Raw genomic sequence first — 23,358 nt, forward strand, 5'->3', positions numbered from 1 at the left:
CCGAGGCCTGTACTCTGGAGCAGGATCTGAACAGGACTGAGCAGGACTGAGCTTGTTGTCATTGCAGGCAATCTCAACGCTGTGCGTTACAGGTACGACATCCTCCTCCCTCATGTGGTACCCTTCCTGCAGGTTCATCCTGACATGACCCTCCAGCATGGCAATGCCACCAGCCATACTGCTCGTTCTGTGTGTGATTTCCTGCAAGACAGGAATGTCAGTGTTCTGCCATGGCCAGTGAAGAGCTCAGATCTCAATCCCATTGAGCACGTCTGGGACCTGTTGGATCGGAGGTAGAGGGCTAGGGCCATTCCCACCAGAAATGTCCGGGAACTTGCAGGTGCCTTTGTGGAAGAGTGGGGTAACATCTCACAGCAAGAACTGGCAAATCTGGTGCAGTCCATGGGAGATGCACTGCAGTACTTAGTATCTGGTGTGGCCACCAGCTGCATTGACTGTTACTTTTGATTTTGACTCCCCCCCTTTGTTCAGGGACACATTATTCCATTTCTGTTAGTTACACGTCTGTGGAACTTGTTCAGTTTATGTCTCAGTTGAATCTTATGTTCATACAAATATTTACACGTTAAGTTTGCTGAAAATAAATACAGTTGACAGTGAGAGGACGTTATTTTTTTTGTTGCTGAGTTTATATTATAGAGATCAGTCCTTTTGGGAGCCCAGATAATTTGTAAATCCCATCATTGGATGGTTTGGTAGCTGAGTTTCCCCAAGGGCCTCTATAGGCCAACATAGCTGACCAAAGTTTTAAATATAGGAAAATAAGTTGCCTGGTAATGTTATCTTTCAAATCGTGGAATGTTCTCAAACCATTACTGTCCATAATATCAGCAAGGCTATAGATTCCACATTTGGACCAATGGGAGATGCAAATGGCTGCCCTCCAGATCGCAAGGCATTATTGTGAAATTTGAGAGTATGGGCATGTCATTTTGATTCCAAAATGTTTTCCTCAAATTGTGCACCAAATAGAAATTGTGTGAGCAATAATAAGACCAAAGCGTAGTTTACATTGTTTAAGGGCTGTATCAGTAAAGACCACCTTTTCCAGGACAATAGGAGACACGATTTTTTATCTTTATACTCAGCCAGGGGGCAGAAGACTCATGTCTAAACCAATTTAGGATGGGACTAAATGCTAGTGTCTGTAAATACAACTTAAAGTTTGGTACGGATAGTCCTACATCTTTCCCCCCTTTGCAAGTTTGTTAAGTGGGAAATACGTAGGAGGGCTATCCGTACCAAGTTTTAAAATGTATTTCCACTAGCAAAAACAGCACCATTTTCAGCCGTGGGTATTTTAAATTCAAACCTAATTTGGACACTACTATAGTGGCCGACTTACTCTTAATTAATTAGCAATACTGTAATTATAGGATAGTAATGGATGTACAGAAATAGTAACAGATAATTTCCTGTGAGAGACATGAGAAGGTCACACACTGCTGATAACACCACAGCCCACTGGTGTGGAATATTTATTGGCAGGTTACGTTTTTTTCTCCTTCACTTTTTCTTTTAAAAAAGTTTAATAAATAATACAAAAAAAGACATGTTAAAGGAATTTAAAAAAAATAATGTTATAAAAAAATAATGAATATGTTATAAAAAGATGAAGAATTAAAAATATATTTTTTAAACTAACAACGTATCCCAAAACACACTAGACTGAGCTATAGAGCATACAGATGCCAGGGTTGTGTTTGGGGGGGTAGAAGCTGTGGGCCACAGCTTGAGGCTAGGATGTCAGAGAGGGTCCATGGAAGATGCGGGTGTGGGGCAAGGATAGGATTATTAGCCTATATTATAAAGGGGAGTGGTAAGGGAACTGGGCTGAGGGTGTGGAGCTGGCATCAGGATACACTGCGGGCGCTGCTCTCTGGTTCAGGGGAATCAGGACAGCGGTCCATATGAGGAGATGTGTACTGGAAGTTACAGCACACGTAGAGGGGGAAGGACAACAGCCGACTGTCCAGGTTCATCCCCACATACTCCTGGTAGGAAGAAAATAAAGAGAGAGAATAAGAAATAGGGGGAGCACAGGGGGAGTACAGCAATAGTTATATGGTCCAATTCAGGCAATACTTATATAGTGATGTGTTCATTTCAAGAGGGGAGGAAAGTTTCAGAACATGTGGATTACGTGTGGTCTGACTGACCAATAGACATTAAAACCAGTAGATAGTGATAGCGCTGACGTCATTCCACGGTTTCCTATGGAAAACTCCTGATGGCGTAATGAAGCCGGAAGTATTCGAAACGCGCCATATTGCTGAATGGGGCTGAATGGCACCCCCCCAAAAAATACAATTGCTAAGGATCATGGTGAAAATGACCGTAACTAGCAAAGGATCATGGTCGATGTGGTAGTTTTCATCATGCCTGAGAGTCAACCTTAATGTCTATGGAGCCCACTACATTTGTCAGCACGACAAATGTAGTAGTCAATGGATTACCATTTAATTAAATATCTCGATTTGCAGCAAACTTTAAAAGAATTCACAGTGGGGATTGAACTTGATCATAATAAACCAATTTTAGAGCCCAAAATGACAGTTCTGGTGATCGTAATTTACAAAAGCTTTCTAAAGCAGACCAGGGCTTTTGGCACCGCTGAGTTGCTACGCAGTAGCTGACCGGCAGAGCTTGTGACTTCACGCTCCAGACCGGATACTGTGGGCCTGGACTGACCTGGTCTTTCTCCAGGGTGAGTAGCTGGTAACCAGTGGATCGACTACACACCAGCTTACCACTGTTATCAAAGGAGGCCAGGCGTAACCTGAACAGAGAGAGGGAGAAACATTGAGTGAGATGTGAGGGGCTAGTCAGGCCTGGTAGAACACAGGTAAATGAAATGGCAGTTATACAGAACATAATTATATCATTACTACTCCACACACAATGCAATGCCAACATTTGAAATCTGTAGCTATGCGTGTTGTGCTGACCACAGCCTAGGTCGTGTCAGCAGATTGGAACACTAACCGGTATGCTAGATGCCTCCGAGGCTGCATACTCACAGCTCCCCCACATGGCTGGCTCAGTGTATTCCTCTTGAACACTATGAAGCGGTTGGTGAAGGTCACCAGCAGGTCAAAGCCAAAGTTGAAGCCTGTCCAACGCCAACAGTACTGAGAATATAAAGTTAAAACATTCTCTTTTGTGATGTTTTGTTCGAAGTTCTTATAGTGTGATTGATGTCCTTATTACACAGAGACTAATAGTCTGACTCACATCACCATCTTTGGTCAGTTTCCTGCCACATCGCATACTACTTGACTCAAACTCCTCCTTGTTGGCATCCTGTGGGCTACAGACACACGCCTTACTATACACGCGGAAATATATTTTCAGTCACTGAAAATCACAGAATGAATGTTGTCATGGAGTGATGTTGCTGGTTTGGAGCTCCAGTTCTCACCCATTGTCATTGTCGTGCTCCGTCCGTAGCATGGCAAACCACTGGCTCTTGTACACGGAGGTCAGCCAATCTGGTATGAGGAGTTTTACAGAGGAAATAAAAAATGGCTACTAAAACTGTCACAAGTGAATGTGAAACATAAATCACTATCCAAATCTTCACCCTTGCCGGGTGGGAGAATATTGTCTCTCTCCAGGATGTGTGCGGAAGCCAAGTCATTGATGATGTACTGAAGGCGCACATGTCTGAAGACAGGAGTAAAGGGGGCGCCGTCCTCTGCTTTTAAGAAGGGCTCCTCCTCTCCAATCTCTGCAACAGCATGCACATAAGAGCCATTAGAAAAGACTGGTCAGTCAGTGTCTGTGTGTATATTCTACAGCCCTGTGTTCAGATAGGTGTGTAGCTAGCTGTGGACATTCCCTGTGGAACAGAATGTACCAGTCCTGCGTTTGCAAAGCCAGGCGTCGGCATCAGCCAGCAGCTGCTTGATGGGACCGTCCCAGGATGGATTGAGCTGCAGGAACATCCACTGAGGAGAGAGAGTTACAAAGAGAGGGTATGAATGAGAGAGAAGGGATGGGGAAGGGGGAGATAAATCAACGGTCTACAAAAACAGCCTTTAGAAACAGTCCCAAAGGCTACAGTAGTACCTTTTTCAGAGCGGTGTAGACGTCCATCTCCACCTGCATGACGAATAGGTCAGACGACTGGATCAGCAGTTCGATCACATCCACTCTGCAAATACAGCACAGAAACACACACTTATCACTGACACCAACACTGACCACACAACACGTAGACTATTATGAGTATGTATAAGTCCTATGGAAAAATAGGAAAACATTGAAGATACACACCCCAGCTCCTTCATGAGGTCAACATTCTGATGGGTCATGAGGTTATTGAGGAGCCATTCCAGACACCTGCAGGAGACACACAAGCATATGCATGTAGAGTGTTAAGAACAAGATCAACTGTATTATTCGATTAACTAATATTACTCAATAGGAATGTAATGATGGGGCTTACTTCTTCATGACAGAGTCAAGGCCATAGATGCTGGCAAATGAGTAGTAGACACACACAGTCTTGACACCAACGTTCTCCTTCATGGTCTCACCACACTGCTGGATCAGACCATCCTGCAAAGACACACAGGGCATGGCATATTATGGCCTTTGATCATCTATTCTCGTTCAGTAAATTACATTCCAGCAAGTTCAACTTCCAACTCACACATATCACCATCATCTCAACATTCCATGTAAAGATCCTGTAGTGTGATATGATGATAATCTATTGACCAGTTGGAGCATACAAGCTGCTGCTAGGATACTGACGACCCTGCTGGGCTTGATCAGAACATCATCCCGGTACAGAGATCCAAACACTACCTGCAGAGCTACACACACACACACACACACACACACGGAGAAAATCAAGATAAATGTGTATAGTAACTGCAAAAAAGGAGTTCAGTGACATAAACAAAGCAATTTGTAGTGTTTTATTCCTGGCAGTGACTGAAGTCCTCACCCTCTGTGTCAATGTTCTGGTCTGGGATCTCTAACGGAATGACCATCATGTTGGACTCCTTCCAGGAGCCACTGAACATACTGGAGAAATACCCTGACTACATAAATAAGAACATCATGGGGGAAGGGGATGAGTCACAGGCATTGTAGATCATTTTTATTTAACCTTTATTTAACTAGGCAAGTCAGTTAATAACAGATTCTTATTTACAATGACGGCCTAATAAAGTGTGTAGCACTAACCTGGCACAGGTACACTTTGTGCAGGTTCCACTCCTGCCCCAGGGCACAGATGCGGATGTCACTGTTCTCCCCGTTCAGGAACAAGGTCTGATAGATGTACTTAGATGTGCTTTTCAGCTTCTTCCTGTTACAGTTCCAAAACAAACCAGAACAACGCAGGCCAAGGTTAGAAACAGGCTGGCCATATGAAAGACATGAAAGATATGTGAATTAGAGGTCGACCGATTATGATTTTTCAACGCCGATACCGATTATTGGAGGACCAAAAAAGCCGATACCGATTAATCGGACGATTTTTTAAATTTATTTGTAATAATGACAATTACAACAATACTGAATGAACACTTATTTGAACTTAATATAATACATCAATAAAATCTATTTAGCCTCAAATAAATAATGAAACATGTTCAATTTGGTTTAAATAATGCAAAAACAAAGTGTTGGAGAAGAAAGTAAAAGTGCAATATGTGCCATGTAAAAAAGCTAACGTTTAAGTTCCTTGCTCAGAACATGAGAACATATGAAAGCTGGTGGTTCCTTTTAACATGAGTCTTCAATATTCCCAGGTAAGAAGTTTTAGGTTGTAGTTATTATAGGAATTATAGGACTATTTCTCTCTATACGATTTGTATTTCATATACCTTTGACTATTGGATGTTCTTATAGGCACTTTAGTATTGCCAGTGTAACAGTATAGCTTCCGTCCCTCTCCTCGCCCCTACCTGGGCTCGAACCAGGAACACATCGACAACAGCCACCCTCGAAGCAGCGTTACCCATGCAGAGCAAGGGGAACAACTACTCCAAGTCTCAGAGCGAGTGACGTTTGAAACGCTATTAGCGCGCACCCCGCTAACTAGCTAGCCATTTCACATCGGTTACACCAGCCTAATCTCGGGAGTTGATAGGCTTGAAGTCATAAACAGCGCAATGCTTGAAGCATTGCGAAGAGCTGCTGGCAAAACGCACGAAAGTGCTGTTTGAATGAATGCTTACGAGCCTGCTGGTGCCTACCATCGCTCAGTCAGACTGCTCTATCAAATCATAGACTTAATTATAACATAATAACACACAGAAATACGAGCCTTAGGTCATTAATATGGTAGAATCCGGAAACTATCATCTCGAAAACAAAACGTTTATTCTTTCAGTGAAATACGGAACCGTTCCGTATTTTATCTAACGGGTGGCATCCATAAGTGTAAATATTCCTGTTACATTGCACAACCTTCAATGTTATGTCATAATTACGTAAAATTCTGGCAAATTAGTTCGCAATGAGCCAGGCGGCCCAAACTGTTGCATATACACTGACTCTGCGTGCAATGAACGCAAGAGAAGTGACACAATTTCACCTGGTTAATATTGCCTGCTAACCTGGATTTCTTTTAGCTAAATATGCAGGTTTAAAAATATATACTTCTGTGTATTGATTTTAAGAAAGGCATTGATGTTTATGGTTAGGTACACGTTGGAGCAACGTGTAGCATCGATTATATGCAACGCAGGACACGCTAGATAAACTAGTAATATCATCAACCATGTGTAGTTATAACTAGTGATTATGATTGATTGATTGATTGTTTTTTATAAGATAAGTTTAATGCTAGCTAGCAACTTACCTTGGCTTCTTACTGCATTCGCGTAACAGGCGGGCTCCTCGTGAGGCAGGTGGTTAGAGCGTTGGACTAGTTAACCGTAAGGTTGCAAGATTGAATCCCTGAGCCGACAAGGTAAAAATCTGTCGTTCTGCCCCTGAACAAGGCAGTTAACCCACCGTTCCTAGGCCGTCATTGAAAATAAGAATGTGTTCTTAACTGACTTGCCTAGTTAAATAAAGGTGTAAAAATGACCGATTTCCGTTTGTTATGAAAACGGCCCTAATTAATCGGCCATTCCGATTAATCGGTCGACCTCTAATGTGAATACCTCACCTGTTCTGTAAGTGTGTTTGTCTCTTACTCCGGCCTGCTGTGTCTGTCTGTTGGTTTATGAAATTGTGTGTATTTCCAGTGTGATGTGTGTGACTCTTCTCACCTCCGTGGTGTGTCCAATAAGGCATCTTCCTCATCGGGCTCACTGTCGCAGTCGCAGTGTGCAGTCCGTTTCCTCTTTCTGCAATCACATCCATGCTTGCCACTGGCACATGTAGTCTCAACTGCTTCCTCAGGATCCTGGGACGAGGCCTGTAACCGGCTGCCCTGGGTGCCCATCTCTCCCCTGCACACTACACACAAAACAAAATCATCTGCAACATGAAATGAATGGATCTATTGTAATTTATATTAACTTCATTATGCAGGGGTATACAATAGCAGGTCACTTTTGTTGTTGAGTAACCATTTCTGCAAGTTATTATTTAGGTTCAGACCTGGAACACTCTCGCGTAACAGTTGTTCCTACATGTCAAAAGCATGAATTCTGAACACACGTCCTGTGCTCAGGTCTGACAACAATAACCTAACAACCTCAGGCACTGTGCTCAGCTAACCTATCATTACATTGTTGTGGTTGCAACAGTTGCTGTGGTAGATAGCTAGAAAGCTACCTAAACTAGCCAGCCACCCACACAACAACTAGTAGCAACCCATGGCCTGTGACCGGGTAGATAATGATTGCAATAGCTTGCTAATGTATTATATTACAGAAACGTACCTGATGTATCTACAACGCAGGTGCCCGTTCAAAACTCACGGCGAAATCAGCACACAAAAAAAACGAGTGATATAGTTTAGGGCTAGGCTAGAGTAATGGAGTAATGAATAGGATTATGTGTTTTCACATGCAAAAGTGATTGCTTTATATAAAAACGCTATATCTGCCTTTCCAATGAAAACTAGTTTGAAAAATTCAAACGTATATTTTATGTTAAAGAGATGTTTTTGAACGATGCACTATGCTGCCTTGTTGACAATATGACCGAGCGGGGCAGATTACTGTTCGATTTGAGAAGGGCGCTCCTCCCTCACCGTTGTTGCCCGTTCACTGTCCATCGTTGCGGACAAAAACCGGGCCACGGAGTCGTCACTAGTTAACACAGCCACAAAGTCATATTAACCCCGCCTATTTCTACAATTTATGTTGTTAAAATCTTATTTTAAACCTAACCACACTGCTAATGTATCTTAAATTAAGACTAAAAGCACATTTTGTTTTCATACAATTTTTACGATATAGCCCATTTTGACATTGTGGCTGTGCTATATAGTGGAAACCGGTGCACCTCGGCTCAGGTTAAAATAACTTCCTCCTTAATTCAGGAGGTAAATATGTTTTTCCTAACTAAAGATCCTTGGGACGTCCCTACCCTAAACCTTAACCTTAAACCAACCTAAGGTCGATGTCCGCGCCCCCGCGGAAATTGAAATAACATAAAATATAAATTTAAAATAGAGATCTGTTTTTTTGCATTGGTTGTGTCAATCCACCGCATCGCTTGACATTTTGAAAGAATTTTTCTTAACTGACTTGCCTAGTTAAATAAAAGTTAAATAAAATAAAATACAAATCGGAATATGTTGCACTTCAGCATTGCCAGGAGTGTGCAAAGCTGTCATCAAGGCAAAGGGTGGCTACTTTGAAGAATCTCAAATATAAAACACTTTTTTGATTACTACATGATTCCATATGTGTTATTTAATAGTGAAGACATCAAAACTATTATTCTACAATGTAGAAAATAGTAAAAAATTAAGAAAAACCCTTGAATGAGTAGGTTTAGCAAACTTTTGACTGGTACTGTAAATCTATATATATATATAAATTTATATATACTTTCGGTTTTGTACACCAACTTCATGCCTTCTACATTAGGTTATTCTCATCCCAACCGCTGGGAGCATACAATTTCCGGATTCCCACTAGGAGTAGTTTGTCTCGTGGAAAAAACAACCAATAGACTCTGAGCACTGTTTCAGGTTCCCTGTCGATTTTCCAGACAACCTTCCTTAGGCTAGTACACGGACTGTGACACGTACCCAAGTGTTTACGTGTGTTGAATAACTCATTGGGGTAGGGACAAGGAGGGGAATTGTACTATTAGGGTGACATCCCTGTCCAAATAGTATATATATTTGTTTTTTTGCATAACCGAGTTGGAAGCATGGAGGCAGGGGCGTGCGACAATGCTAATGCAGGTAACGTTATGTAACAAGGGACAGCATTGTTGTTGTTTTGTAACCATTGATCAGCGCTGCTTTCAGTAAATTGTTACAGGGTTTATAGTAGTCAGCATATCCGAACCGCTTGCTTTCAAGCTGCGCTAGGGTCGGACAGCATTCTTGTGTATATGAAGACTATTTATTGCCCTACCTCCTCACGCCATTTGCACACACTGTATATAGACTTTATTTTTTTTCTATTGTGTTATTGACTGTACGCTTGTTTATTCCATGTGTAACTCTGTGTTGTTGTTTGTGTCGCACTGCTTTGCTTTATCCTGACCAGGTCGCAGTTGTAAATGAGAACTTGTTCTCAACTACCGTACCTGGTTAAATAAAGGTTAAATCAAATAAATAAAAATGACACCACGGAGCCTGCTTGGTAAAGGGAAAACGTACCTCAATCCAGGGATGTGAAATGCGTTGTACTCCGAGTTGTCCCATTATCCCAACTGTTACACCAATAACATTTAACAACTATTCGTTTTAAATAAACTGCCATTTTCCCCCTCATGCTAACTAGCAGTGGCAACAGCAGCCAGAATGGCAAATTGTGCTCAACATATATATATTTCTGTCATTTTTTTTATTGCAACGATAATAACAATATTACACATCAATACAGGGATATTCCTGTGAATACAAAAAATAATAGAACACCAGGTGAAGCCCCCCCCCCCCCATTGATCAAATAAAATACGAATAATCCAGGATATCATTTGATTGGCTGACACTGCCATTCAAAATGGCTGCTGTGGCTTCTGCTGCCTAGCATGAGGACTAAAATGCCCAGTCGTTCAATCTTTTCAGTTTAACAGTTAGGATAATGGGACCATTTGCGGTATAACACATTTCAGTCTCTGGATTGAGGTACGTTTTCCGAACCATATCTCGCGCCAGCTCCACGATGTCTTAATATACACAGGCATATGCTTTCCGACCCTAGTGCAGCTGTAAGTAAGCGGGTTGGATCTGCTGACTAGGTTTATAAAAACGTGAGACTGATAATCAATGCATTTATCGTGAGATGCATTGCATCACTGTGATTGAATTGCAATATACACATCAGCATATAATCAGGAACAACTAGTTCCTTATGAATTATAGTACACTCTGGCATAAATACTGCACACATACCCATGGCATTCTTGTGAACCGTAGGGTTAAGGCGTTTCTCTGAAGTGTGAATTGGTATGCATATTTTCCCATTCTCTCTTAGGTGCTCCTTTCATTGAGCAGTCCTCAGAACAGGGAGACTTGTCTGGGAGCAGTGATGAGGGGGAAGGCACCATGGACAAGGAGACAGTACCGGCAGTGGAGACTGAGAGCATGATGAAACGGCTGTTTGGGTTTGAGAAGGAGGACCTGTCCTGGCATCGCTTGGTGTGTCTCCTAAACCGCCCCACCGACCCTGCTTCTCTGGGCATTTTCCGCTTCCTGTTTGGTGAGCTTTGCATTTCCACTAAGATTAGTTACCCTTGGTCAAAATGGTTGCAGCCTGAGAATTGAATTAATCGCATTGAGAAGTTGAGTTTCATATGCAAGTCAAATCATCCGCTGGCGGTCTGGTGAGTGTAGTCTTGTGCAATCTCTCTTGTTGTTTTCATCTTCTGTGTGTCTTCCCCTGTTTCTGTCCCCCAGGCATGATAATGGCTATAGACATTACACAGGAGCGAGGCCTTAGCCACCTGGACTACAAGTACCTGGATGGGGCTCCCGTGTGCCGCTTCCCTCTCTTCAGCTTCCTGCAGCCGCTGCCTCTTGATTATATGTACCTGGTCTATGTGGTGATGCTCTTTGGTAGGTCAAGTTCTGAGTCAGTGATTGGAACAGCTGCTGTATGTTGTCCCCTTTGTGCAGGTTTATGTGATAGTGTTGATATGCTTTCATCTTTTTAATGTGTGCTGAAAGGTGCCTTACACCGAGTGGCACAGTGGTCTAAGGCACTGCACCTCAGTGCTAGAGGTGTCACTACAGACCCTGGTACGATTCCAGGCTGTATCACAACCGGCCGTGATTGGGAGTCCCATAGGGCGGCGCACAACTGGCCCAGCGTCGTTAGGGTTTGGCCGGGGTAGGCCGTCATTGTAAATAAGAATTTGTTTTTAACTGGCTTGCCTAGTTAAATAAATAAATTATTGTCTCTTTTTATAGGTGCTGTGGGAATCATGTTGGGCTGTTTCTACCGCCTCTCCTGTCTCATGTTCATATCCACCTACTGGTACATCTTCTTCTTGGACAAAACAGCATGGAACAACCACTCTTACCTCTACGGACTCATTGGCTTCCAGCTCACATTCATGGACGCCAACAGATACTGGTGAGTTGCAGAACTCTTATGAAACCATTACTATACATTTCTTAAACGTATAATATATTTGGTTGATTGAAGTTGTTTGTATCTGTGTGTGTGTTTGCCTGAGTGTATGCATGCATTTATGTAAATGCAGTATATTATTATTTTCAGGTCAATAGATGGATTACGTAATCCCCAAAAAAAGAATTCCCAAGTGCCACTTTGGAACTACACTCTTCTGAGGTTTCAGGTCTGTGCCAAATTCTTTCTATTGAGTTCATAGAAACTTTACTACTATATCAAGGGTATCTGCCTTATAACATGTGTATGATAAACTTTGAGGACACTACTATAATATGAATATCTTCATATTTTTCCTTGGTAGATTTTCATAGTATACTTCATTGCTGGAATCAAGAAACTGGATGCAGACTGGGTAGAGGGATATTCCATGTCGTACTTGGCACACCATTGGCTTTTTGACCCTTTCAGGTTAGTTAAAATTTGTAATTACATTTTAGTAATTTATCAGACGATTTTATCTAGAGCGACTTACAGCAGTGAGTGCATATTTTTTCGTACTGGTGTCTCGTGGGAATTGAACCCACAACCCTGGTGTTGCAGGTGCCATGCTTAGGTCCAGGTGTTTTTTCACCCTCGTTTTTTTCCCTTTCTACCCTGCATTAACATCATTTGACCTCAAGAGGCCAATAAGGCAACTTGTCACACCACCTGTAAATTGTCACGTGTGCATTCATTGACTAGCTAACATAATTATTAATTTGAGAAAATGTAGACTATAAAAAAAAAGTGCCTTTATTATTCGCTATAGAAATACATAAAAACAAAATGCTGAGGATATGGCTTTTCCAAGCGCCAACACTCAACAAGTAGACAATCCCAAAATGTGTGCATTCATTACACATGTAAAGAACGGAGGCGCAGAATGGTAAAAAAAACTAAGCATCTCCATAATAACGGAAGAATCCACTGACACAAGACAATGTTCATATTTTCAAGGAGAACTGGGTGAAGATGTTCGTTATTCTAGCTAATATAGTATATTTACAGGCAGTGAACTATTCAAGTGTCAATATTATTCTGAGTAACTGCGCTTTCACATACACTTCTCATACTCTACAAAGCGCCTCTCCAAACACTGCATTCTTAAGAGTTGGATAAGTTGTTGGGTTATTTCTATAACTAATGAAAATAGGCTAGACATTTATGTTCTGAAAATAGTAACATTTTCCCTTATCAAACCCATATGTTAAGAACTGACAACGAATACATTGTGAAATATGTGTTGATTGATGTTGGCTTGTTACTACGTAAGGATGAGACTGTCGCTATATCCTCCACAACCTTCGATGGTAGAAGCATTCTTATAATCAAATGCTAAATTGCAGGTTTTGTAGAATATATTGCCTGCAAAGAGTGCCCCAGCGGGGTATTGGCACACTTATTTATTTTTTAAAAGTTATATTCTGATGGAATTTATATTTTCTGGTTGGATTCATAGTCCCCTGTTAGCTGTACTAATTGCCCCACTTTTATAACCTCCAATCAGGGATTGAGTCTGTTGGAGTGTTACGCACGCCTCTTGGAGGGAACGCAACACCCCGCTACAACTCAACTCCCTGTGGAGTGAAAGAGGTATGGGATTGTAGGTGCGGGTAAGGATGACAGAGAATATGACCATTTACAGGGAATTTATTTCTGTTAACATGGTAATGTGGGGAAAACGGTCTGGATCGAACCCAAAGCAAAGAAAGTAAAAGTAAGAGCCCCCTCTGCTACCCACTACTTATCTATTCTTAACGCCACTTGGCGCGCTAACCAAAATACAAGGGGGTGGTCCGCCCAGGTCTTACCTAGTGTGCACAGACGGAGTACATACTATGGGTATATGTATGCCCGCAGGCCTCTTGCCTAAGCACTCCCAAGGTGCCTTCCCCTTCCCCCCTGGGAACAAATTAAACAGAATAATACAAACTTAAAGTGAACAATTTCAATAATCAACAACAGTGCAGGTTTTGTAGGCACACACATACCTCAGAAGTAGCGGCTACAAAATACTTTCAACAAAACTGTCTCTGAACAACAACCAACACAGGACAGCTAAGAAGCTCTCTTTCTCCTAAACGGAACACTGGCTTTTCAAGCTGCAGAAGGAGTCGGTAATTGCAGACAGCTGTATCTCCTGACAAGAGGGCGGGGTCAGAGCTCCAATCTGCAATGGTGCTGACCAATCAGCTGCTTGGGGGAATCCAGGAAGCCATTTCCTGAAATATACATATACACAAACCCACAACTGTTACGTGAATTACATTATCAATGTTCATAAACTGAACTTCAATTAAACTGCTCAGTCTGCAACCCAGAATTTGTAAGATTCTAGTTGAATGAAACAGACAGAGTCCCAGCTACAATAGCCAACATGTTTATTCACGAGGACGTCCTAGTCCGTTGTACAAAACCATCCATTTTATACTGGCTCCTTACGCACATACCTTCACACACAAACAGCAGGTATCCTACGCATATACTGTATCACTACCCAGCCGACAAAGATTAGGGAGACAGTGAGAAGCACTCCCTGTCCCCCCCCCAAGATTAGGGAGACCGTGAGAAGTACTCCCTGCCCTCTCCCAAATCTCTCATAGCCAGGTCGGCACTGAATTTTGCTCAGGCAGTCTGTGTTTAAGATACTATAAAGATATATTGTTTTACCCTAATTCTGACTAAAACTACACATATCATTTAATTATAATTTTACTGACTATAATCAATTTCATACAATTAAATGGTTTCAGGGTGGAATATTCTAATCATTAATTTAAACTTATAAATTCCAATATTAACAACACAGAAACTGGGGAACGTAACAGAGAGGATCAGCTTGAGCAAAGTGAGGTGTAGAATCACTGATCTACAAATAGTAGTCCCTGCCAAATAGTAGGCTTTGTGCAATTAAGATTTGTATGCCACTCTTCCCCTGGTTTAGGACGCACAACCAGACACTGAATGATTGATTGGAGATAGCTTGTGTCAATTAAAGAGAATTTCCAAGGATTTTCTGCCTGTGGATAATACTGGGGAAATAGTGGTCAAAGAAAACCCTCACAAAAAATGACTAAAACGCCTGGCCCGCCATGCTCTACTAACTGAGCCACACTGGACCATACAGATGGTATTTGACAGACTTCAATACAAATGTATTGGAGGCCATGCGCCCTCATATTTTGGAACAGCTTATATAAAACTGCCCCATGTGGGATTGTATGGATTTCTTACCCTTTGCGTCTGTCCCACAGGATGATTCTGCCTAATGAAATGGTGAGTCTGCTGGTGGTTCATGGAGGTGGTCTTTGTCTGGACCTGTCTGCCGGCTATCTGCTGTTTTTTGATGCCACACGCCCTTTTGGCATTTTCTTTGTCAGCTACTTCCACTGCATGAACTCTCAACTCTTCAGCATCGGTGAGTCTTTTCAGTCATCATAATGAGAATATCAAATGTTATTGAATAACAGAAGCAACAAAATTCAACACTATGTATATATAGTCCATTTTACTCTGGGATGATGTCCCATTTTGAATAGTTGCTTGTAATTGTGGTGTGGGTAGCCTAGTGGTTCGAACATTGGGCCAGTAACCGAAAGGTTACTGGATCGAATCCCCGAGCTGACAAGGTAAAAATCTGTTGTTCTGCCCCTGAGCAAAGCAGGAAACCCACTGTTTCCCGGGTGCCCGAAGACGTGGATGTCGTTTATGGCAGCCCCCACACCTCTCTGATTCAGAGGGGTTGGGTTAAATGTAGAAGACACATTTCAGTTGAATGCATTCAGTTGTACAACTGACTAGTGTGAGAGCAAGATTATGTTATAATACTTTTATTGCATCAAATGGTTGTTTTATGCAACAGAATAGAGTATTTTGTTAACTATTTGGTGTCTACTAAGTATGGGCCTCTTTTGGGTGTCTTTTGGGTGATAAAACCTAAAGAGCATTCCAGAGCATGAGTTAATGTTTCTGTTCTATACCATACCAGGGAGAGATGGTTTGGAGTCAGAGGGCCAGACACTGGTCTGTACAATGAAAACTGTTGACACAGCAGATACCTATAATACATAGCAGACAGTATCTTTCATACAAATCTTACCCTTGTGACCCATTCTATATATCTGTTGTTCGTCATGTAGGTTGAAAGGGGTGTATCTTGGCTATAAAATACCTTTTGTACTTTTGTCTCGGGGCTCTCAACGAATCATCTGACCGTGAATCGTCGACCAGCCATCATTATCGTAGGGCACTCAATCGATTCACTTTGTTTTTTTTTGTTAAATGTATATATTTTTTAATTGACCTTTATTTAACCAAGTAGGCTAGTTGAGAAAAAGTTCTCATTTACAACTGCGACCTGGCCAAGATAAAGCAAAGCAGTGCGACACAAAAAAAACAGAGTTACACATGGAATAAACAAACATACAGTCAATAACACAATAGGGGGGAAAAAGTCTATATACAGTGCGTGCAAATGAGGTAAGATAAGGGAGGTAAGGCAATAAATAGGCCATAGTGGCGAAATAATTACACTTTAGCAATTAAACACTGGAGTGATAGATGTGCAGAAGATGAATGTGCAAGTAGAGTTACTGGGGTGCAAAGGATTAAAACCAGTGAAATATACCTGCTGAAGCGCGTGCTACTGGTGGGTACTGCTATGGTGACCAGTGAGCTGAGATAAGGCGGGGCTTTACCTAGCAGAGACTTATAGATGACCTGGAGCCAGTGGGATTGGTGACGAATATGAAGCGAGGGCCAGCCAACGAGATCATACAGGTCGCAGTGGTGGGTAGTATATGGGGCTTTGGTGACAAAACAGATGGCACTGTGATAGACTGCATCCAATTTGCTGAGGGGAGTGTTGGAGGCTATTTTGTAAATATAAGTTGTAAATGAGAGTTTACAGTCTAACCAGACACCTAGGTATTTGTAGTTGTCCACATATTCTAAGTCAGAACCGTCCAGAGTAGTGATGCTGCATGGGCGGGCATGTGCGGGCAGCGATCGGTTGAAGAGCATGCATTTAGTTTTACTTGCATTTAAGAGCAGTTGGAGGCCACGCAAGGAGAGTTGGCATTGAAGCTCGTCTGGAGGTTAGGTAACACAGTGTCCAAAGAAGGGCCAGAAATATACAGAATGGTGTCGTCTGCGTAGAGGTGGATCAGAGAATCACCAGCAGCAAGAGCGACATCATTGATGTATACAGAGAAGAGAGTCAGCCCGAGAATTGAACCCTGTGGCACCCCCAGAAACTGCCAGAGGTCCGGACAACAGGCCCTCTGATTTGACACACTGAACTCTGTCTGAGAAGTAGTTGGTGAACCAGGCGAGGCAGTCATTTGAGAAACCAAGGCTGTTGAGGCTGCCGATAAGAATGTGGTGATTGACAGTCGAAAGCCTTGGCCAGGTCGATGAATACAGCTGCACAGTGTTGTCTCTTATCGATGGCGGTTATGATATCGTTTAGGACCTTGAGCGTGGCTGAGGTGCACCCGTGACCAGCTCGGAAACCAGATTGCATAGCGAGAAGGTACGGTGGGATTCGAAATGGTCGGTAATCTTATTGTTAACTTTGCTTTCGAAGACCTTAGTAATGCAGGATAGATATAGGTCTGTAGCAGTTTGGGTCTAGAGTGTTTCCCCCTTTGAAGAGTTGGATGACCGCGGAGGCTTTCCAATCTTTGGGGATCTCAGACAATACGAAAGAGGTTGAACAGGCTAGTAATAGGGGTTGCAACAATTTCGACTGATACTTTTAGAGAAAGAGGGTCCAGATTGTCTAGACCAGCTGATTTGTAGGGGTCCAGATTTTGCAGCTCTTTCAGAACATCAGCTATCTGGATTTGGGTGAAGGAGAAATGGGGGAGGCTTGGGCAAGTTGCTGTGGGGGGGGTGCAGGGCTGTTGACCAGGGTAGGGGTGGCCAGGTGGGTAGCATGGCCAGCCGTAGAAAAAGTCTTATTGAAATTCTCAATTATTGTGGATTTATCGGTGGTGACAGTGTTTCCTAGCCTCACTGCAGTGGGCAGCTGGGAGGAGGTGCTCTTATTCTCCATGGACTTTAGTGTCCCAGAACGTTTTGGAGTTTGTGATGCAGGATGCAAATTTCTGTTTGAAAAAGCTAGCATTTGCTCTCCTAACTGCCTGTGTGTATTGGTTCCTTCCCTGAAAAGTTGCATATCGCGGGGGCTATTCGATGCTAATGCCGTACGCCACAGGATGTTTTTGTGCTGGTCAAGGGCAGTCGGGTCTGAAGTGAACCACGGGCTATGTCTGTTCCTGGTTTTACTTTTTTTTGGAATGGGGCATGCTTATTTAAGATTGTGAGGAAAGCACTTTTTAAAGAATAACCAGGCATCTTCTACTGACGGGATGAGGTCAATATCCTTCCAGGATACGCGGGCCAGGTCGATTAGAAAGGCCTGCTTGCTGAAGTGTTTTAGGGAGCGTTTGACAGTGATGAGGATTCAGACATGGCTAGGACATCCGGGTTGGCAGAGTGTGCTAAAGCAGTGAATAAATGTGTGCGTTGTATTGACCTGCTCCCTTATTAATAAGTGGTTAAAGATTTAGTTTAAGTATAACTCTGACTTGTGTGATAAGTTTGTCTCTCCTCATTTGATAGTAAAGAAATCAACCACCACACTAGGTATCCCCCTTTCCTTTCCCATTATCATTAGAGGGTTCCATTGATAAGGAAATAAGATTAATTTTCACTTGTAATGAGGGCAACATAATGCATGCAGACTCCTGTGGCCCAGAGAGCATTTTCAAAGCAATCTTTTCTTTAATGATCCACTATTTAAGTTAATCTATAACCCCCTATTGATCACAAATGCTACTATTGTCCTATATTTTATCTCCAGGTATGTTTGCCTACACTATGCTGGCCACGAGTCCTCTCTTCTGCTACCCCGACTGGCCCAGGCACTTCTTTGCCCGCTTCCCGGAGATCCTCAGGCCCGTGCTGCCGCTCACGTCTCCTCCCCCACAGCCCAGCACCTCCTGTGTTTACCCAGTGACCCAGCACACATCTACGGGACTACAGGACTTGTCCCCTGCCCCCAAGGCCTCCAAAACACGGTTTAAACACAAGCTGGCAACCCTGTTCACCATTCTGTACCTGGCTGAACAGTTGTTCCTGCCTTACTCTCACTTCATCACACAGGTACTACTCCTGTAGAAATGGAAGATGAGTTTACAGTGACCAACTTCTTCTAGTCCTTTCCATGTATTGAATCAAGAAATCAGCAGCATTTGATTTGAATGCCTTGATTTAAATGTCAGTTGTGAGTCACTGGGTGTACGGCTGTCAGCTAAAGTTATTTCCCAACACTACGGGTTACCAGAATAATTGCTCAATCAGTGTCAACACTGCTATCAGTCTGCAGTAAACAGTAGTGTAAACAGTAGTGTAAACTAGCTTGAGTCAGCAGAACGGTGGGGGTTGCAGAGGGGTGTGGAAGGAGGCTTTGCATTAGTAAATACTGGTCCAACTGGTCCATACATCCTGCTGTCCTGATCTGGAAGGCAGTTTTGTGATTGATTGGCAATAAAAAGTGATATAATACTGTAACATTTGATATTCCTTTAAAAAAATTTTTTTTTACAAATATATGTCTAGCTTTTTTCTTTTTGACCTAGGGCTATAACAACTGGACCAATGGCCTTTATGGGTACTCCTGGGATATGATGGTTCACTCCCGATCCCACCAGCATGTCAAGATCACCTACAAAGATGGAAAAACAGGAGATGTCGGATACCTCAACCCTGGGGTGAGCCATTGAACCATATTACAAATATAGAATCAGACTCATAGGAAGGGTTAGAAAGCACGTGGAAAAAGGGAGGAACTCGGGGAGACATGGGGAATGTGACATTAGGGATAATAAGCTCAAGTCTATTTAATTAACCATTCAACATTCCAACTAAACAATAAAAGCAGGTTTGGTCTCACTTTAAATTAACTACAGCATACAGAACTTCATCATAAGCCTACACTATGTAGGACACTACTGTAGGACATTAGCGATATGAACACGTCGGTAATAGAGGTTGTTCAGAAAACCGGACATGTTGGGAATGGAGGTGGCTCGTAATGTTCATTAATTTACTTAAAATGTATCAAACCTTTAATAGAAAAAGTGTATTGCATATTTACATCTTATAATTGAATTATTAACTTATCTGTGACAATATCTGGGAGAAGGAGGATCTGAGTACCTCATACTGCAAAACTTTTAAAGGTGTTATGACTTGTTCCATAAAGGTGAAGCAAAGTGTAAATGTTCTGAAATTGTTCTGTGGCGCACCTGTAGGTGTTCACTCAGAGTCGGCGGTGGAAGGACCATGGGGACATGCTGAAGCAGTACGCCACCTGCCTGAGCCGCCACCTGCCTCACTACAACATCTCTGATCCAGAGATCTACTTTGACATCTGGGTGTCCATCAATGAACGCTTCCAACAACGGTACTACATAACCTTTTGGTGATCTTTTACATCCTCCACATAGATAGAGATGTTATTCGCTGTACAGTTTGGTCTTGAATTCTCTCTTTCCATCCATTAGTATCTTTGACCCCCGTGTGAACATTGTGAAGGCAGACTGGTCACCATTCCGTCCAAATCCCTGGCTCATGCCTCTGCTGGTGGACCTCTCTCCCTGGAGGACCAAGTTCCAGGAGATCGAGGGCTCGTTGGACAACCAGACAGAGATAGTCTTCATCGCAGACTTCCCAGGTTTGGGGTCTCTCCCTCATTGTCTTCAATTGAGAATATTTCATATGGTGATCACTGATTCATCATTCAAAGTCAATTTCAATCTAGCTTGTGTATGTGTTGGTTAATTTTTCCTTTAGGTCTTCTTCTAGAGAACTATGTCAGTGAGGACCTGGGCAACACCAGTGTTCAGGTACTGCAGGGCCAGCTGAATGTTGAGATAGTGGATGAGAAGAAGAACTACACGCTCCAACCTGGAGAGCAGAAGCAGGTATGATCCCTCTTCAACCTACCTGCTTCAGCCAGCCTGTAATGACACCCTTCACCTGGATGATAGCTGTACTGTAGTCATTATCATAGGCTGAAACTTACTGTTAAACATAAGGTTCACATTCCAGTTGCCATGGTGTGGCTAGGAGTACTCATTGTGTGTGTGTGTGTGTGAGAGAGCAGCTTCCTGCTGGGGCCTACCATAAGGTGTACACAGTGTCTGAGGGGCCGTCCTGCTACATGTACATCTACGTCAACACCACAGAGGCAGCGCTACAGAGGAACTTCACTAAGCTGTTTGAACTGCAGGAGCGGGTCCGCAACGGAACAGGTCAGGTCTTAAATATACACACGGCAGGAATTAACACATACAACAGGAACTAACACACATGATGGAAGTGATGAGCTAACACAGCGTTTCGCCCCACAGAAACGGAACCCCTCCCTCCAGAGCTCCAGTCGCTCATCACTGGAGAAAATGAGGGGTCAGAAGCCAATGTGATGGATCCCGTTGTTCAGCTATTCCTACGGCGACAGCGGAGGATGAAAGAAGTAAAGAAGCGCAGAGAAGCCAATGTATGCGAAAGGCTGAACCGGTTTACTGTGAAAAAGTACTACATGTTGCGTCGAGCGTGAGTTTTGTGTTTTCAGTGCAACTACCAAAACTCATGACAACCATGTGATTCCTCCAGTTTCCACGTGTATCCTGCAGTGGCTTGGTTTAATGTAGACATTTGCTTTGTAGGACTAAATGTCAGACTAAATATAAGGCACATGTGTTTGAGTGTATCATGCTCTCTGTGTTGTAGGTTCCTGATGACAGCCATTGCAATGCGTAATCTGGCGGTGGGCCTCCCTCCTCTGGAGCAGCTGACCAGGGAAGTGGCCTTCGCGAACATGAAGGAACCAGAGACTGAGGCCAGCCAGGACCTCAAGGATGAAGTCGGCCACGATGAGCTTTAGGAGTGTGTAAAATAATTTTTACGTGAATGTGCTTGAATGACAGAAGGCGCTAGACTGTTACTACACTGGGTACACCAACCCAGTAATCAAAGGATTTTCATTTGAATGGTTTTGAACATTTGGAAATCTGAAAGAGAAATTACTTTAATTGTTTGGGGGGAGGTGGGGTAAAGGCTGCATTGTATTTGAAAATATGTTTGAAATTATGCAGGGGCATGTTTCTGATGACTGATCTTGCAGTTTAACTGAAAAAATACATTCCTAGGTTGTGCAAGATCACATTGTTCTGTTTGGTCTTATTTCGATATTACCATAAGTATTATAATTGAAAATCCAACATGCACCTTCACAAAATGTATGTTTTTGCTATCCCTAACTTTAATGAGGTCATTTATTTTAGACCGACTCCAGTTGTGAAAAGTGGTGATCAACTTTATATGCTACAGGTAACTGCCAAAATAAAGGAAACACAATTTTAAACCCCCCTAAGGTTGATGTCCGTGCCCCTGCTGAAATCTAATTAGCATATTAAAACATCTCCATAAAAATGTGTCAGTTTAAGCTAGAGATTTTTTGTTGTTGCATTGGATGTGTCTCAAGCCACCGCATCCGCCTATGTAACACTTCTGCATCTGCGGTGAAAGGTGACAGAGCTAGAGCGGTGTTTGTCAGACCATGAGACCTTCTCACACAAGAGTCTTGGGACTTCTGTCTGTAGTGTCCGACTAGTTTGGGCTACACACACTAATATGACCCCTCTGTGTGAAGTTGAGACTCTCACGAACACGTATATGTCGCTCACAAGACTCATCTGAAGGTCCCCTGGTACCAGTAGAAAAAATATGGATGTGCAGTGACAAATAAGGGGTTAAGTACGTCCCAATTTCCCCCCCCCCCTGATTTTTATATCTCAGATATAGGATAGACACTTCAGAACAAACTTCTTTTTAGAGTTTTATTTAGGAAAGTTGTTCCATGTAGTGAATCTGTTATTCATTGCGTTTGTATGGGCTAATAGCAGTAAGGCCAAATCAAATAGCAAAATGATCCTTTGACTCATAGGTTAATAGGGTGTTGGGCCACCAAGAGCCAGAACCGATTCAATGCACCATGGCATAGATTCTACAAGCGTCTGGAACTCATGTTGGAGGCGACTCCATTCTTCGAGAAGTTGATGGTGGTGGTCTCTGGCGCTGCTCCAGAATCTTCAACAAGTGTTCAATTGGGTTGAGATTTGGTGACAGATGGCCATGGAATATGGTTAACATAAATGTCATGCTCATCAAACCAGTTGGTGACCACTCATGTCCTGTGGATGGGGGCATTCGGGGCATAGCCATGGTAACCAAAATATTTTTATATTTTGGTTATTTTTATACATGATGGGATGATATTTGCTTAATTAACTCAGGAACCACACCTGTGTGAAAGCACCTGCTTTCAATATACTTTGTATCCCTCATTTACTCAAGAGTTTCCATTATTTTGGCTCTTACCTGTAGCTTTACTCTGAGGCCAAATGATGAACATTGTTAAACATTGTCACCATTTGCATTCCAAAATGCAGTTGGTACTTTTCAAATAAAGAGCCTGAACATGAAATAAATGGCATTCTCAGTGTTTGAACTTAAAAGCTCATGACCATGCATGTTTCAGATTTTG

At 42.6% G+C, this 23,358-nt stretch overlaps 2 protein-coding genes across 3 annotated transcripts; one reads left to right on the forward strand and one right to left on the reverse strand.

The window, feature by feature from the left end:
- Positions 1–1,467: 1,467 nt before the first annotated feature.
- On the reverse strand, positions 1,468–8,197 carry LOC139552418 (germ cell-less protein-like 1). The gene is made up of 15 exons (XM_071364149.1): positions 7,878–8,197; positions 7,260–7,449; positions 5,221–5,344; positions 4,979–5,075; positions 4,747–4,844; positions 4,472–4,584; positions 4,300–4,365; positions 4,093–4,177; positions 3,881–3,971; positions 3,611–3,751; positions 3,443–3,512; positions 3,256–3,331; positions 3,007–3,152; positions 2,713–2,800; positions 1,468–2,015 (listed from the first exon to the last, which is right to left on the reverse strand). Exons 2-15 carry the CDS (start codon positions 7,433–7,435, stop codon positions 1,875–1,877), a joined length of 1,512 nt encoding a protein of 503 aa, XP_071220250.1. The 5' UTR covers positions 7,436–7,449; positions 7,878–8,197; the 3' UTR covers positions 1,468–1,874.
- Positions 8,198–9,132: 935 nt separating this feature from the next.
- On the forward strand, positions 9,133–23,302 carry ggcx (gamma-glutamyl carboxylase). 2 transcript variants are annotated; one of them, XM_071364150.1, is made up of 15 exons: positions 9,133–9,358; positions 10,602–10,826; positions 11,024–11,182; positions 11,537–11,702; positions 11,850–11,928; positions 12,064–12,170; positions 14,996–15,159; positions 18,610–18,911; positions 19,388–19,519; positions 20,063–20,214; positions 20,315–20,484; positions 20,604–20,734; positions 20,917–21,064; positions 21,164–21,365; positions 21,543–23,302. In XM_071364150.1, the coding sequence occupies exons 1-15, from the start codon at positions 9,325–9,327 to the stop codon at positions 21,694–21,696; spliced, it is 2,325 nt and encodes a 774-aa protein (XP_071220251.1). In that variant the 5' UTR covers positions 9,133–9,324; the 3' UTR covers positions 21,697–23,302. The 2 variants fall into 2 exon arrangements, with proteins under 2 accessions (XP_071220251.1, XP_071220252.1); XM_071364151.1 differs by lacking the exon at positions 9,133–9,358 and adding an exon at positions 10,135–10,252.
- Positions 23,303–23,358: the final 56 nt, after the last annotated feature.

The sequence above is a fragment of the Salvelinus alpinus genome, chromosome 24, assembly GCF_045679555.1.
Source record: "Salvelinus alpinus chromosome 24, SLU_Salpinus.1, whole genome shotgun sequence".
Lineage (NCBI taxonomy): Eukaryota > Metazoa > Chordata > Actinopteri > Salmoniformes > Salmonidae > Salvelinus > Salvelinus alpinus.

Coding starts and splice junctions, on each gene's coding strand:
- LOC139552418 (XM_071364149.1), bottom strand. CDS start 7,435: ATGGGCACCCAGGGCAGCCGGTTACAGGCCTCGTCCCAGGATCCTGAG. Junction 4,585..4,746: donor CAGCTTGTATGCTCCAACTG/GTCAATAGATTA, acceptor GTGTCTTTGCAG/GATGGTCTGATCCAGCAGTG. Junction 3,752..3,880: donor GCTTTGCAAACGCAGGACTG/GTACATTCTGTT, acceptor ATGCTGTTGCAG/AGATTGGAGAGGAGGAGCCC.
- ggcx (XM_071364150.1), top strand. CDS start 9,325: ATGGAGGCAGGGGCGTGCGACAATGCTAATGCAG. Junction 9,359..10,601: donor GTGCGACAATGCTAATGCAG/GTAACGTTATGT, acceptor ATTCTCTCTTAG/GTGCTCCTTTCATTGAGCAG. Junction 11,703..11,849: donor ATGGACGCCAACAGATACTG/GTGAGTTGCAGA, acceptor TATTATTTTCAG/GTCAATAGATGGATTACGTA.